At 53.3% G+C, this 16,639-nt stretch overlaps 1 protein-coding gene across 1 annotated transcript in view; it reads left to right on the top strand.

Moving 5' to 3' along the window:
- Positions 3,520-16,639, top strand: part of ELAC2 (elaC homolog 2 (E. coli)) — a 31,843-nt gene continuing 18,723 nt past the window's right edge. The window contains 14 exon segments of the mRNA NM_001243216.1: positions 3,520-3,828; positions 4,324-4,374; positions 4,495-4,565; positions 5,308-5,372; positions 6,456-6,513; positions 7,198-7,266; positions 8,185-8,298; positions 10,124-10,182; positions 13,025-13,083; positions 13,194-13,266; positions 13,835-13,947; positions 14,075-14,170; positions 15,001-15,139; positions 15,234-15,319. Coding sequence (NP_001230145.1) covers positions 3,596-3,828; positions 4,324-4,374; positions 4,495-4,565; positions 5,308-5,372; positions 6,456-6,513; positions 7,198-7,266; positions 8,185-8,298; positions 10,124-10,182; positions 13,025-13,083; positions 13,194-13,266; positions 13,835-13,947; positions 14,075-14,170; positions 15,001-15,139; positions 15,234-15,319 — 1,286 coding nt within the window. The 5' untranslated portion in view covers positions 3,520-3,595.

The raw sequence follows: 16,639 nt of genomic DNA, 5'->3' as shown, positions 1-16,639 counted from the left end.
GTCTGCAACCTACACCACAGCTCACGGCAACGCCAGATCGTTAACCCACTGAGCAAGGCCAGGGATCGAACCCACAACCTCATGGTTCCTAGTCGGATTCGTTAACCACTGCACCACGACGGGAACTCCCCTAAATTTTTTTTAATTAAAAAAAAATTATTAGTATTATTTTTTGGCTGTGCCTGTGGCACGCAGAAGTTCCCAAGCCAGGGATCAAACCCGAGCCACAGCAGTGACACCACCAGATCCTTAACCCACTGTGCCACCAGGGAACTCCTGACATTTTTTTAAGTTTAGTATTGTTTTTGTTTTCTTCCCTAGCTTTATTGAGATATGATTAGCATCTAACATTGTGTTAGTTTAAGGTCTACAGTGAAATGATGTGAGGTTAGTATATATAGCAAAAGTATGACCACCACAAGGCTCATTGATGTATCTATCCGCTACCACACAGAGTTGCCTTTTTGTGTGTCTGTGGTGAGAACTTTTAAGATGTACTATCTTAGTGACTTTCAAACATACAATACAGTAGAGTTAACTATAGGGGCTGTGCTTGCATTACATCCACAGAGCTTAGTCATCCTATAACCAGGAGTGTGTACAACTCAACCGTCTTTACCTAGTCCTCCCCACCCCAGCCCCTGACAATCACTAATTTACTGTTTCTCTGCGTTCATTTTTTGTTGCTAAGATTCTATAAGTGACAGCGTATAGTACTTGTCTTTCTCTGACTTATTTCACTTAGGATAACACTTTCAAGTTTCATCCATGATGTTGCATATCTTTATTTGTTATAGCTGAGTAATACTGCATTATGTATGTTATGATATATATATACACGATATGGTATATGTACACACCACACTTTCTCCATTAATAGGCACTGAGGCTGTTGGCTATTGTAAATAATGCTGCATTCAACACGGGCTGCAGATAGGTCTTTGAGATAGTACTTTCATTTCCTTCAGATATATAACCAGAAGTGGAATTTCTAGATCATATGGTAGTTTTATTTTTCATTTTTTTTAAGGAAACTCCACACTTTTTCCACACCGGCTGCACTGATTTACATTCCCAGCAATAGTGCACCAGAATCCTTCCACATCCTGGAAGATACTTGTCATTTCTTGCCTTTTTGATATTAGCCATTCTGACAGGTATGATCTAATTGTGGGTTTGATGTGCATTTCCCTAATAATTAATGATGTTGAGCAGTTTTTGCATATCTGATGGCCATTTGTATATCTTCTTTGGAAAAATGTCTACTCCGGTTGGTCACTCATTTTTAAACTGATTTTTTTTTTCTGTTAAGCTGTTTAAGTTCTTTATGTATGTTGGAAATGTCTTCCCGTTTCATAGGCTGCCTTTTCATTTTGTTGATGAAATATTTATTTTGAATATTCGTTGGGGGGGTAGTGTCATCCTTGTTTCAGGGTTTAAGCCCTGGAAAGATGTAAAATAGCAGATCTGCAGTTTTCCTGGTCCTTTCGGGGCAAGGCTACTTCAAGTACAAAATATGTTTTTACATAGTTGTGTGATCATCTTCCACAGAACCAATTTCATATGTGAGTAGAACTTTCAGGTAAAGGATTATCTCTGTTGCAGTAAGCTCCTTATGTTTCTAGTGGATTAACAGAGCTCTCGCTCAAGGACAAACCTCCTTAGCTATGAAAGGGAATAGCAGGGTCTTTTTGTGATTTTTTTTTTTTTTTTTTTGACTGCACCTGAGGCAAGTGGAAGTTCCTCCAGGGTTCGAGCTCAGAACCAGAGCCACAGCAGAGACAACTTGGAATCCTTAACCACTAGGCCACTCCCCTCTTCTTTTATTTATTTATTTTTGCTTTTCGAAAGGACTCTGCTGGGCCGTCCACCCCACGACATCCCTGGACAACATTCCTTTAATATTTCATGAGGGTTCAAACATTTTATTTCCTTTTCGATTAATTTCTTTCTTTCTTCCTTTCTTCCTTTTTTCCCTTCCTCCCTCCCTTCTTTCTTCTTCCTTTGTCTCTTCCTTCCGTTCTTTCTTTCCCATATTTGCCACATGTGGAAGCTCCTGGGCCAAGGCTTCCACCTGCGCTGCAATTGCACCCTGCACCACAGCTGCAGCAATACTGGACCCCTTAACCTGCGGTGCCGCACAGGAACTTCATCATTTTCAGTTTCCCTGCCATTTATTAAGAGCCTGTTCGCAATGGCGGGGCCACGCAAAGAGCTTTCAATACACCACTAGGTGATTTAATTCTGAAAACAGTATAAGTACTGCTCCCATCCCCACTTGACAGAGAAGGAAAGAGGCTCAGAGAAGTCAAGACCACTCAACTAATAAAAGATCCAGTCCTGTCTTGTTTTGGAGCTTGTTCTCTCTTTTTATTTATTTATTTTTTTGCCATTTCTTTGGCCACTCCCATGGCATATGGAGGTTCCCAGGCTAGGGTCAAATTGGATTTGTAGTCGTCGGCCTACGCCAGAGCAATGCAGGATCCAAGCTGAGTCTGCAACCTACACCTCACGGCAACGCCAGACCCTTAACCCACTGAGCAAGGCCAGGGATCAAACCGGAAACCTCATGGTTCCTAGTCGGATTTGTTAACCACTGAGCCACGATGGGAACTCCCTGTTCTCTCTTTTTATTTTATTTATTTATTTATTTAAATTTTTTTAATTTTTTTTTTTATTTTCCCACTGTACAGCAAGGGGGTCAGGTTATCCTTACATGTATACATTACAATTACATTTTTCCCCCCGTTCTCTCTTTTTAAAATTGAGGTATAGCTGATGTAAGTATATAAGGTACAGGTGTACAAGAGAGCCTATTCTCTTAACCCCCGACCTTGCTTTTCTTTCCAAAAGTCAGTAAAAACATCTGTAACGTGTGTTCATTCGAATAGCAATGGACATAAATTAGCAAAACTCCCATGGTAATGCCCTATCTAGTTTATCTCCTCACACTGAATCCTAACAACATCCACAGAGGTTGACTTGTCTAAGGGGACAGCTCAGAATTGGTGAGGACAGACCTACTGTACAGCACAGGGAACTCTACTTAATATTTTGCAGTGACCTAAAAAAGGAAAAGAATATGGAAAAGAAATTTATGTATGTAGAATTGATTCACTTTGCTGTACACCTGAAACTAACATGACACTGTAAAAGGTGCATTTCATTATGTTTATATTGCACTAAAATAAACTTTTTGGAAAAAAAGAAATTGGGGGTGGTTTGGCGGGGACGGGTCTCGAACACTTCACCACACTCCACTGCAAGTACTAGCTCTTCGACCGGCATTGCTTTTTCCGGTTTTGCAGTCCCGGAAGTCCCGCCCAGGCGAGGGTTTCCGGAAACGAGGAAAGAAACCAGCCTTGGGGCCGTTCAGGGCGCTCTAGCATGCCTGCTCTCTATGGCCCGGCCAATTGACAAGGATGAGAGCCGAAGCTCGTTCCTATTGGACACGTGGCCTCGTGTAGGCGGGCGGCTCGGCTGGCTGCGCGCTGATTGGCTGGGGCACCCACGAGGGCAGAGGGGCGGTGTGCACGCGGGGCACGCGGGGACGCCGGCGGCCGGTTGCGCTGAGGCCGGGACCGGGCGGTGGTGCATGTGGGCGCTTCGCTCGCTGCTGGGGCTGCGGTCCGTGGCTGGGCGCACCATGTCGCAGGGGCCGGCCCGCCGCCAGCGGCCACCCAAGGACCCGCTACGGCACCTGCGCACGCGGGAGAAGCGCGGCCCATCGTGGGCGCCGGGGGGCCCGAATACCGTGTATGTGCAGGTGGTGGCGGCGGGCGGCCGCGATGCGGGCGCCGCGCTCTACGTCTTCTCCGAATACAACCGGTCAGTGCGCCGCGCCGGATCTAGCCGGCCCTGCGGGTCCCCTAGCCGAGCCCCACCCTGCCAGCCTCGGGACTGCGCGCAGGGTCACCGGGGCCCCTAATCACGGTGAGGGTGAGAGAGCCTGGGCCCCGGGAGGCCCCGGTGAGCTTTAGACTTGGGTATAAGTGTGCCCTTTCCAGACCTGCGCCCCGAGCCCCTTCCTCCTGGGCACCCCAGGACCGAGGCTCCATAGTCGGTGTGTGGGGTGGGCAGGTCTGCGGAGGAGGTAATGGGGAGAGGACCCAATGGGGAGAGGACCCAGCTCGCCCCCCCGCCCCCCCCGTGCCCCAGCCCCTGCTGAGGAGGGTCCTAAACCCAGTGTTCTAACAGAAATGCGGCTGGTGGCACAGCACATGTCTTTTAGTTTTTCCTTACGGTGTCCAGCAGAACATCTGAACGGTGGCAGGGTTTTAGAGTCCAGTCTTCTGACTGCTCTGGGTAATGTTCACTCTCTAGGTATCTCTTCAACTGCGGGGAAGGCGTCCAGCGACTCATGCAGGAGCACAAGTGAGCCGGCCATTTTCCTTGGGGTGGAGACGCTAATGGGGCTTGTGGCAGGGGTGTTTTTACAGCAGCAGAAGGGGGTCCCTGGTCGGTCTGTTTTGTCAAGTGTGTTCTGTCTCTTAGGCTGAAGGTGTCTCGTTTGGACAACATCTTCCTGACTCGAATGCACTGGGCTAATGTGGGCGGGTTGTGTGGTGAGTATCTAGGGTCAGAGGTTGGAGGGAGGACTGGGGGGGTTTAACCTGCCTGGCTCCCCCTCACCAACCCCCCCATCTTTGGAGTTCATGGAAGCCGGAATTTTTTATGCCAGCCCAGTCAGCTGCAGTGTGGAGTATCAGAAGCTAACAAAAGTAGATTTTTTAAAAAAAACCTGGACATCGCCTTCAGGTGTAACCATTCACCTCATTTACTGAGTGGCCGGACCGGAGACACGGGTCGTAAACCGAGAGTGTAGTGGTGGTGTTTACTGTAAGTGTGTCTGCCCTGGAGACCATCAGCTTCACTCAATTACCCAGGTTTCAGATCACCCCCTTGTTAACACCCATCAATTAGCAAGATCGAGATTGTGTTCCTGCCAGGTGGTGTGAGGTTTGTGCGGTGGGTCCGGAGGAGTGGCGGTGGAACCAGTCAGTGTCCCAGAGCGGAGGCTCAGAGGAGGCCCAGGGTGCAGAATTGACTGGGCAGGATTCTGCACCCTGGGCGCCTCACCCTTGTAGCAAATCCCCCTGGTTCTAGAAGGTTCTAGAAGCATTTGCGTCCTGTTCTTTGGCTCTCGGGCCTCTGGCCTGCATCACTGATGGGCTGCACGTGCGCCCTGATAACTGGAAATGAGATGAGGACAGGTAGAAAAATAGCAAGTTTGAGTAAGGCCTGTCCCTCTGGGTGGCCACCCCGGGGCAGGGCGGTGAGAGGTCTGGTTTTATCTGCTCTTTTTAGGAATGATTCTCACGCTGAAGGAGACGGGGCTTCCAAAGTGTGTGCTTTCGGGGCCTCCCCAGCTGGTGAGTCTCTCCTGCCGCAGCTCAGAGCCAAGTCCTCGGTTTAATGTGACTAACACGTGTTTCCAAGTCAGCCTCCTCCCCTCCGGAGAAAACTGATAGTGGAGTAAACACTTCACCTTCCCAGTTAAAGACACCTGAGCCTGAAGCTTTATTAACTCGTATGATCTTAAAGCAGCTGCTTTCCCTCTTGGAGCCTTGTCTGCACCTGCGCAGGGCGTGGCCTTGTTAGGGGCTAAAGGAGGTAACGCCTCCCCGGTACTCAGTGCTGCTGCGGTAGCTGTTTCACACCAGGTGGGCACACGGTGGATGGTCGCTTTTCTTCTTATGAGAGTTCAGACACACCTTCCAGACCGGCTTCCCACACTGTTGTGTGCACGTCCTTATAGCCGTGGAGCGTAAGGGTTCATTTCCCAGGTGGAAGGTGAAAGCAGCCGGTCACCAAGCCCTGTACAGCCTGTCTGCTCGGCCTCCTCCTTGGTAGCTCTGTCCCTGCACCCACTCCCGCCTCCTGGTGACCTTCCGCCACCAGGACCAGAGGGGCCTGTCTGGAGCATAACTGCAGGCTGGTTATTTCATCCTGAACTCTGCAGAGGCCTCTGTGGCTGTGGCCTCCAGACACCTTCGTGGCCTCTGGGTCCTGTAGGCCCAGGCGCGCCCCTGCGCTGGTGTCCGCCCCCGGCGTCCAGGTGGGACAGCGTGGCTGGCTCTCAGGCCTTCGACCGCACATAGTTCCCCCCTCGCCCTGTCTGTGTCCTTCTGACTTTCAGGGTTCAACTGCCAGGCCCTGTGCTCAGGAGCCACCCAGCCTGTCTGAATGAGCAGGCCCCCAGCTCCCTGGGGTGTTCATGTTTGCAGGTCACTCAGCACAAGGACGGCTGCTCCTTGTTGTCACCTGTTTGGTTTTTGTCTCCTCCCGGGTTCTCACGGCCCGCTCCCTGGCATCTCACGTGTGGTGGACGCTCATATTCGAGGTTTGCAGAAAGGAGGGTGAAAATACTCCACACCTGTGAGGCCTCGCGTGCTTGGATGTGTGTCCTCCACTTCGCAGCCGTCCCTGCTCACTCCTTTATTTTTCTTTCCCAGGAAAAGTACCTGGACGCCATCAAAACATTTTCCGGTCCATTGAAAGGAATAGACCTGGGTACGTTCTCCTCCGTCGTGACTCGTTATTTGCCGGTTCTCTTAGGCCCTCATCGCTCAGGTTGGAATCCGTAAAACTGGCGAGACGAGACCTTAAAATCAAATGCTTCGTCTTTGTGAGGTGAATCTGTAAAACATCACCCATTGCACGCTCTCAGCCGCCACCTCACGCGCCCCCAGACCCGGGCGGGGAAGGCAGGAGGGCTTTAAAGCCGCCGTGCGCGGGCCGGACGGGGGTCTCCGTGGGGCGTCGAGGCGCCTCCCTGGGCCCAGCTCCTGAGCTCCCTGCAGGGAAGGGCTGTGAGCGGCCCTTCGGGGCTGGGCAAGGGGCCCGGGGCTGGGCGCATCCCCGTGCGTTTCATCTCAGGCCGGGCCCGGCCTCAGAGCCGAGATGATCGCTTCTCTGACGCCCGGTGCCGCGTGTTCGTTTCCGTCTCACGTGGACGCAAATACCGGTTGCTTTCTTACCCCGGTGGGCGGCCGCCAGTGATCACGGCACGGTTTCCCACATGGCACCGTGAGAGGTAACGGCCGAGGGAAAGATCTCTTCTGGAGGTTTTGGTTTCCTTAGCAATTCCAGTTTTCCCGCAGATGCTCGCCCGGACTCCAGAGCCGTCCGGTTGGTCGTGGGTGGTGACCTGCAGGGCTGGCTCTCACAGCTGTGTTTGCGGGTCTTTCTCCGTAGCCGTGCGGCCCCACTCGGCGCCGGAGTACAAGGACGAGACCATGACGGTGTCGCAGGTCCCCATCTGCAGTGAGTGGGGGTGAACGCTGGCCTGGGGCTCGGAGCGTGTGGCGTCAGCTTAGCTGAGGGTTTAGATGCGGTTCCTGCGCTTGGGAGCTTGTGGCCGCAGGACAGACACGCGGGACACCTGCGTGATGCCCGGACTCAGCTCGTCGAGCTCTGCGCTCAGGTTTGCCCACGTAGGGCTTGGGCTTTGTCTGCTGCGGGTGTCCCTGTCCCCCCGCGATCCGAGGCCTGGAGGGGTTTGTGTTCGGACTCCTGCAGCCGCCCTGTGCACGTGCGCCGGGGTCAGGGGCTCAGGAGCCCTCTCGGGTCCCGGGGCCGAACGGCGGGGTCTTGACTTGGAGACACAGTCTGCACGTGAGTCCCTGCGGTGTCCCCTCGCCTTTAGTCTGGTTAACCCTCCGCCTCAGGACTGCAGGGCCGACAGGACGTGTCCTTGACCCTTGGTGCGTTAAACCCGTGCCCGGTGCGGAAAGGGTGCAGACGGGAGCCCCCAGCCCAGGAGCAGCAGGGACACGGGCCTGCACCACTCAGGGCTGGGAGGGAGGCAGTGGGCGAGGTCACAGGGCGCATAGGCCTGCCCCCCTCCGACCCCCGAGTCTGGGTTGTGTTCCCTGTTCCTCTGCAGCAGGTGGCCGTCCCCCTTAGACCTGGGTGTGACCAGGCCAGGAGCTGACCTTGAGTCTGAACTGACGGCCAAGTGTGCTCTTCGTAGTGCTGGGGACCCTAGACCAAGGTCCGCGTGGGGAGGGTGTGGTGAACCCGCCAGGGCCAAGTGCTCTCGGGCCGTGCCCCTCCACAGGGGCCTTGCCGGCTCAGCCTGGGAGCTGAGCGAGGATGGGAGGAGGGAACGGCCCGCAGGCTGGGGCTGGGTGACGGGTGCAGGGCCTGGCGTGTGATTCGCATGTCCCCTCCCACCCCCAGGAGAAGGTGAGCAGGCGGCGGGGACGCCCCAGCCAGCGTCCAGTCCAGAGAGGCCGCGTGCACAGCCGGCTGCGGACCCCGGATCAGCTGAAGGGGAGCAGCGCCCTGCCGAGGGTAATGGGCTCGGGCGGCAGCCGCCGTCGGGTGGGGGGCCTCTGCTCAGCCCGCTGCTCTGCGGCGGCGTCTCCATCCTAGGAAAGCTGGGTGTCTTTCCTGTCACGTAGGACTCAGCCGTGCGGCAGGTGAGCAGGGTTATCTTAAAGGAGGCTGCGCGGAGCTTCCAGGGCCAGTCACAGACCTGGGAGGACCCCAGACCTAGGGTCAGCTTGCCCAGAGGAGAGCAGGGCCTGGCAGGTGGCTGAAACAGGCTTTTGTGTTTTCTCTCTTTTGGTACAAAATCACAGTGTTTATCTCATACAATACAGTTCACTAAGTCTTTACGATTTGTTTGTCATCGGATTTTATTTTTTATTTATTTTTGCGGGGTGGGGGCTGCACCTGCAGCATATGGAGGTTCCCAGGCTAGGGGTTGCATCAGAACTGCAGCTACTGGCCTCCACCACAGCCACAGGCAGTGCCAGATCCAAGCTGCATCTGTGACCTACACCACAGGTCACAGCAACACTGGATCCTTAACCTGCTGAGGCCAGGGATCGAACCCCCGTCCTCATGGATACTAGTCGGGTTTGTTACTGTTGAGCCACAATGGGAACACCTGGGTTTTTTTTGAATTCCCGTTTCACACGTGGCATGTGTCATCCTCAAGTCAGGGTCCGGCCTTTGTGCACCTGCCGTGTTTCCACGTCTCCATACGTAGAGCTGTGCCAGCAGTTGGCGTCAGCGGCCACAAGGAGGCGTGGTGCACCTTTCGCCTTTCTCATTAAGGCAGCAGTGATGCAAGTGAATTTTTCATGCTGCAGAAACTAACACCTGAGCTGATAAAACAGCCGTATCTGAGAGTGGATTTGCACCCTTTCTCCCAGAATGACAGTCTGCTGGCACACAGAGTTAAAGTTCCAGATGAGAGGTATCCAGGGAATTGGGCTGCTTAAGGGCACAGCTGTCCAGTGAGGGGCACAGCTGACAAGCTACTGTCTCTGTCCTGCCAAGGCCATGTCTGTGAGCCATCCTTTGTGGGTGCTGTGGCTGAGGGCCGGGGCTGACACCCGCCCAAGCCAGGTTGTTTCTACCAGCCTTTCAACTTTTGTGTTACTTTCCTTTTTTTTTTTTTTGCCGTGCCCATGCCATGCAGGAGTTCCTGGGCCGGGAATCAAACCCATACCACAGGTGTGACCAGTGCCAAACCCTTAACTTCCTGGAGTTCCACCAGGGAACTCCTCTTTTCCGTATTCTTATACTTTATAAAGCATATCACAGCTTGTTTCTTTCCTCCACTTCCACATAAACTGTGTCATTTTTTAAATGTTCCACTTGGCATTCTGGTTGGGGTTTTGAATTTTTCTTTACTCAGATCTCAATACGGGTGGGAAAAAGAGATGCCCTGCTTGAGAGAAAATACTGGTGTTTCTTTGTGCCTCGTATCAAAACAGTTGTGTCCAGGGAGTTCCCGTTGTGGCTCGGTGGATTAAGAACACAACTGGTATCTATAAGGAAGCGGGTTCGATCCCTGGCCTCGCTCAGTGGGTTATGGATCTGGCATTGCTGTGGCTGTGGCATAAGTCACAGATGTGGCTGTGGTGTGGGTCACAGACGAGGCTCAGATCTGATGTTGCTGTGGCTGTGGTGTAGGCCGGTGGCTGTAGCTCTGATTTGACCCCTAGCCTGGGAACCTCCATATGCTGCAGGTTGTGACCCTAAGAAGACAACAAAAAGAAAGAACAGTTGTGTCCATTTAAGTTTGTAATTAGGTATCAGACGACCCTGGTGTGTGACACAAAACCGTCATGCTTACTTGGTCACAATCACATCTGCTCCTCAGGTGTCGGCCAGAACACGCATGGCAGGGACCCCTCTTTGGTGGTCGCTTTCATCTGTAAGGTAAGCACCGTGCCTGCGGGAGGCGGGGAGCCCCCTGAGCCTTTCTGATGTTTGAACGGAGCGGCTCCGACGTCAGCCTGTGTTCAGGGCGCAGACACCCATTGTCGGGAAAGCTCAAGCGTGCGTGTGTGTGTGTGTGTGTGCGCGCTCGCGCGCGTGCAGGTTCCCTTCTAGCCAGAGCCCATCTGCTGAGAAGGTTTTGTATTTGACCCTCCTCCTCCGACGTGAGGAGTAGCTAAAGCCTAAGTTTCTTTCCTTTTTCTTTTTTTTGTCTTTTTAGGGCTGCACCTGCAGCATATGGAAGGAAGGGGTCTAATCGGCGCTGTTCCCGCCGGCCTGCGCCACAGCCACAGCCACGAAAGGCCAAGTTTCTGAAGTTAAAGACTTCACAGAAAGCTTTGTTTCTCTTCAAACAAATCCAGCCTGTGTTGAGACTCCTTGAATGTTTTTAGTTTATGTCCTCGCACGTCGTCATCAGGGCACTCATTTTAGCGTTGCCGCGCATCCACGGAGGCCTCGGTCAGTAAGTCTGAGGCTGGTCAGGTTTTGTGAAAGCGGAGTTTTAATAAGGGACTTGCCCGTCTAACCGACGGTCTGCATTAGTAAGAGCTCACGTTACTCTGTAGAATAGTGGGGTCTGCAGCAAACACTTGTGTGATAAGACTATGTCGTTTCTTGTGGGCTTTGTTTTGTTTTTTTTTTGTTTTTTTTTAATTTAATGGAGTATAGTTGACTTAGAATGTTGTGTCCGTTTCAGGTGCACAGCAAAGCGAATCAGTTACATAACTGTAACTATTCCTTTTCCCCGTGTGAGTTACTACACACCAGTGAGTAGACTTTGCTGTGCCACACCACAGGTTTTCAGTAATCACCTTGTATGCAGTGGTGTGGCTGTTTTTTCCACCTTCCCAGTTCTTCTCCCCTGTGGGCTTTGACTCTTTAAAGAAACATATTTGATTTAAAGTTCATTTTAAAATATGTTTGTAATTTTCAGCCACATTTTAACACCCAGTAAGAACGTATGAAAGGGCAGCGGTCATATTGGTTATTGGTCCTGGGGTCATTGTCGGCGTCACTTCCATCCGCTTTAGATAATGTTTTCCTTTTGAATGATTTACATTTTTTCAAGTTAAGTACTGCTGCCAGTAGGCCTGCCAGTTCTGTGAGTCTGCATCTTTAGGCAGCTAAGTAACTCTTTAAAGCCCTTTAGGTGGAACTGTGGTCGTGTGGGTCCTTCTGAGTGGCTGCCCTGGAGCGTGCCGTGTGTGTGTGTGTGTGTGTGTGAGTGAGATCAGGGCTGCTTGGGGGCCACTGTCCTGGGAGCTGAGGCTCCAACTCCAAGTAGCCGCAGGTGGTGCGCTGGCCTCTGCCCGCCCCTCCGTGGCTGCTAGGAGCTGGTCGCACAGCGTCATCCTGCAGCCCCTTTCCCTCCGTTCACCTGCTGCTGCTCAGGGACGGGTTCGGAAGGCAGGAAAGCAGAGCAGGTGCAGGTGCAGGTTCCGCCTTTGTGCCTGCGGGTCTGAGGCTGCGCCTGAGAGGAGCCTGGGCTTCAGGCAGCCATGGGCCCCCCGGCCCTGGAGCTGGCTTCTGCTTCTCAGACGGGAGCAGCGTCCTCTACGGGTTGACCTCGGCTTGTAGGGGAGGCAGGGTTTTGCCCGCCCCCAGGGCCGGAGGTCCCGGTTCGCGTTAGACGCGCGTCTGTGCTCCTTGGGTTCCGTTGGTGTCTGCGGTTGTTACGGTGCTTGTTAACGTCGTCATCTGCATCTGCCACCTAAGTGTTGTCCTCTTAGTGTTACCTGCATGCACGGAAGCGACACACTTTCCTCTAGGATAATGTTCTGAAAGAATGCTCCAGAGTTCCTGGAGTCCCTGTTGTGGCACAGCGGAGACGGATCCGACTGGGAACCGTGAAGTTGCGTGTTGGATCCCTGGCCTTGCACAGTGGGTTAAGGATCCGGTGTTGCCATGAGCTGTGGTGTGGGTCGCAGTCGTGGCTGAGATCCTGCGTGGCTGTGGTTGTGGTGTAGGCTGGCAGCTGTAGCTCTGATAAGACCCCTAGCCTGGGAGCGTACATATGCCACTGGTATGTGCCCCCCAAAATAAGAGAACTCCAGAATTCTAATAAGGTTTTAGGATCCAAACAGGAGGCTTTAGGATCCTAAGAGGAGTTTCCTAACTTCAGGAAGTGAAGAGAAAATGCAGAAAATTTTTAAATATCTAAAGAAGAAAATTAAATTCAAATATAAGCATTCAAAGACATTATGTGCCATTTCTGCCTATTTTCTGTTATTTTGTGTGAAATATGTGACTCTCTAAGGTGTTTGGACACAAGTACATCATAAATTTTGAACTTTTGTGATAAGATTGTTGTTTTTCCTTTTAACATAATAGAACACTGGCAGTTTTTCATCGTGATACTTTTCCAGTATAAAAGGAACAGCGCAGTTTTACCAGCTATGTGAAAAGTAGAGAAGAAGCACCCACACTGGTTTTCTGCCCCTGTCCTGAAATGCTGTGTCACGCGGTGGCCTGTGTCATCACTTGTGCCTCACTTGTGCTGGGCAGCGTTCTGCCCACGCTCCTTGGGCTGTTTCTTGATCAGCGCAGGGCTTTAAAACAAGTGTTTCTTCTCCAGGTGCCTGAGGGGCACTTTTTATTTGATAAGGAAATGATGTATATTTTGTAAGATACGTAAGGAGTTCATGTTGGGAAGTAGAGCACTATGGTTGTAAGTTATTCAGCTTATAATACTAGACTGACACAAAACCGATTTTAAGATGACTGATGAAAACCAAACTTCGTCATTAGCCACTGAAATTACACTCAGTTCTCTTTGTTGCAGCTCCATTTGAAGAAGGGAAACTTCTTGGTACTCAAAGCAAAGGAGCTGGGCCTCCCAGTGTGAGTGGTGGGGTGGGCTGGCCTCATGCACCAAGCCCCGCCTCCTTCACGAAGCCCCGCCCCTCCACCAAGCCCCGCCCCCTCCACCAAGCCCCTGCGTCTCATTTCAGCGGAACAGCTGCCATTGCTCCCATCATTGCTGCTGTCAAGGACGGGAAGAGTGTCACTTACGAAGGAAGAGAGGTGAGGCTCCCAGTTGTCATGGCAGGCAGGACCTGGAACACTGGACGGTCACTGTCCGGTTCAGGCCTGGCAGTCCCCATTTCTGAGGGAGGTGAACAGCTGGGATCTCCTCACGTAGCTAAGCGGTAAGAGGGTCTCTGGTCTCGACGTGTCCTGCTCGTCGGCGCTGGCTGTCTGGGGCCCTTCTGTGGGTTGTTCTCTTTGGGATGTCGGGTCCTCCTAGTAGGACGGCTGCTTTCCCTTGTACTTGAACTCAGTCCATAAGAAGGACTTAGGTGCGTGGCCCAAAGGAATGACACTAGGTTCTTAGCAAGATGCAGAGGTGTTAGGAGCAGTGGCCACAGACCTGAGAGGACCGTGCGTGCCAGGCCGGGCTGCTGGCCGCCCTGGGAGTGAGGCGTCCTTTGCAAGCCAGCCTCTGTCGGGGCCCAGCAGAGGGACCAGGGAGGGTGCGGGGGGTGATCTTTCTGTGGGTGCTGCTCACTCAGGAGGGTTGACTTGAGGGCCCTTTGATGTGCTGCTGAGCTGGAACTGCCCTGCCGGCACTCTGACCCCGGCCACTTTGCAGATTTTGCCTGAAGAGATCTGCACGCCTCCGGATCCTGGGGTCGCTTTCGTCGTGGTGGAGTGTCCAGACGAAGGGTTCATTCAGCCCGTGTGTGAGAACGCCACCTTCAGGAGGTGAGGGGGGTCTCCGGGTGGGGCGGTGAGAGCCCTCGTGGGACCTGTGGCCGCTCCTGCCTGGCCTGGGCTCACGCCCAGAGTTTGCATCTCGACGCAGCAAAGCCTCCTGCTTCCTTCCTCCCAGTTACCAGGGAAACGCCGAAGCCCCCGTGGCCCTGGTGGTTCACATGGCCCCCGAGTCCGTGCTCCTGGACAGCAGATACCAGCAGTGGATGGAGAGGTAGGAGCCCGCCCCGCCCGCAGCCCGCCTTTCCCCCTCCCGCCGTGCCTCCCCCCCATAAACCTAATAAGGCTCCGCTGGCGCCCGCCCCCGCCCCCGCCCCCGACGCTGGAGCCCCTGTGCAGGCGAGGACAGTCCCCACCAGGTGGCGCTGTGTCTGCGCGGGTCCCCGTCTGCCCGGGGCTGGTTTCCTTCAGGCTGCACCCTCCACCGCCCATCCGAAGGAATCCTGCCTCTGTCATGATTCCCTGTGTGTGTCCAAAGAAGGGACTTGAGAGCATGAAGTAGAAGCTTCAGTTTCTTGAATAACGATGGATTATTCACTTAATCGGGCAGCGTGTTAAACACATGGCATTTCACTTTCTCAGGTCTTGCCACCTGCCCATGTTTAGTGACGCCGAGGCTGGCGTCGGCTGGAAGGAGCTGCCGGGGTCGGACTCCGGAATTGTGGGGACACCAGGTGGCACGTCCCCTCCCCACTGGCCCCTGGCCCTGTTCCCCGGGGTGTGAGCGTTGGTGTCCGCATCCGTTTTCCTCCCACTCCACCTTCGCCCCCCGCCCAGTGCTGTCTGCCCCCCGCCCCCAGTGCTCCGGTGTCTCCAGGTCCCCAGCTGTGGCTCTGGGCTCTAACTTCCGATTTTCTGGGTTCTTTCCGACACACCCAAAGGCGTTGGAGGGTCCAGACCCTGCGGAGGAGGAGCAGGGGTGTCTGGCCGTTCAGGGCGCTCCCTCTGGACAGGTCATTCATCCCCTTGGACACTTGCAGCTGCGCCACCACCCCGCAGACAGGAGTGTCTGGGAGGGCCCCCTGTGACCGTCTTTCGTCTTAGGTTCGGGCCTGACACCCAGCACCTGGTTCTGAACGAGCACTGCGAGTCGGTCCACAACCTCCGCAGCCACAAGATCCAGACGCAGCTCAATCTCATCCATTCCGGCATCTTCCCCCCACTCGCCAGCCTCCGCCCGCAGGTAGCTCCGCCGCAGGGGGTCCCTGTTGGTGCTCGGCCCCGCCCCCCACCCCCCACCCCTTTCTCCCCACGGACCATGGCTCGCTCTGTTGCAGGAAGGAGGTGCCACCTTCCAAGTGCCCACAGTGCGGGGCCAGTGTCTCCTCAAGTACCAGCTCCGGCCTCGGCGGGAGTGGCAGAGGTCAGTGTGGCAGGGCGGGCTCTCTCTGGGGAGGGCCAGGTGCTCAGTGTCTCGGGCCCTGCAGCCCCGTGGTCCCTGGCCCTGGCCCAGCCACCCGGCTCTGCAGCATAGCAGCAAGAGCCACCAACAGTACACATTGGCTGGGGTGGCTGTGTCCCCACGCAGACCTGGTCACTGCGCAAGCTGACTAAACCAGGTGAGGCTCGGAGCCGGCAGCCAGCTTACCCTCTTCTGACACACATTTGTCCTGATAACGGCCATATGTGTTCCTGGTGTTGGAACATGGAAGATGCCTGGTGAAGAAAGTCACCTGGAATCCTGTCACCCTGAAGTAACAGTTGTCCACTTTGTGTGTTTTTTTAACTTTCTTCATTTTTTAAAGTTGTATTCAAGTCTGGTTGATGTACAGGGTTGTATGATTTCTGATGTACAACCAGGTGATTCTGTTACACACGCATGCACGTCATTCCCTTTCAGATTCTTTTCCCACATGGATTACCAGAGTGTTGGGTGGAAGTCTCTGCTGTACAGCAGGTCCCCGTTGGCCAGTCATTCCATAGACCTCCTTTTGCATAGGCCAGTCCCATAGCCCCAGTCCATCCCCCATCCCGTCCCCATGGCAACCGTAAGTTTGTTTTCAAGGTCTGGGAGTCTGTTTCTGTTGCTCAGAGAAGCTCGTTTGTGTCCTTTTTTCAGACTCCACATATAAGTGATAAATATTTTCCACTGACTTTTACTTAGTGTGATAATCTCTGGGTTTATACATGTTGCTGCAAATGGTATTATTTCATTCTTTTTCATAGCTGACTAATATTCTGTTGTATGTATGTACCGCATCATCTTTATCTATTTCTCTGTTGATGGACACGTTGTTTCCATGTCTTGGCTATTGTGAGTAGTGCTGCAGTGAACATTGGGGGTGCCTTATCTTTTCTGATGATGGTTTTCTCTGGATAGATGCCCAGGAGTGGGCGATTGCTGGATCATATGGAAATTCTATTTTAGTTTTTTGAGGCAGCTCCATACTACTTTTCATAGTGGTTGTACCAATTTGTATTCCCAACAGCATAGGAGGGCTCCCTTTTCTCTGCACTCTCTCCAACATTTACTGTTCGTAGACTTTTTTTTTTTCTTTTTTTCGTTTTTGGCCATCCTGCAGTATATGGAGTTCCTGGGCCACGGATCAGATCTGAGCCACAGTTGATCTGGGATCAGATCCCAAGCCATAACTGTGGCATTGCCGGATCCTTAACCCATTGTGTTAGGCCAGGGATTGAACCCATGTCCCAGAGCTCCCAGGATGCCACCGATCCTGTTGCA

This window comes from Sus scrofa, chromosome 12 (assembly GCF_000003025.6).
Source record: "Sus scrofa isolate TJ Tabasco breed Duroc chromosome 12, Sscrofa11.1, whole genome shotgun sequence".
Lineage (NCBI taxonomy): Eukaryota > Metazoa > Chordata > Mammalia > Artiodactyla > Suidae > Sus > Sus scrofa.
The sequence above is the reverse complement of the archived record's forward strand: the minus strand, read 5'-3'. Positions and strand labels throughout refer to the sequence as shown.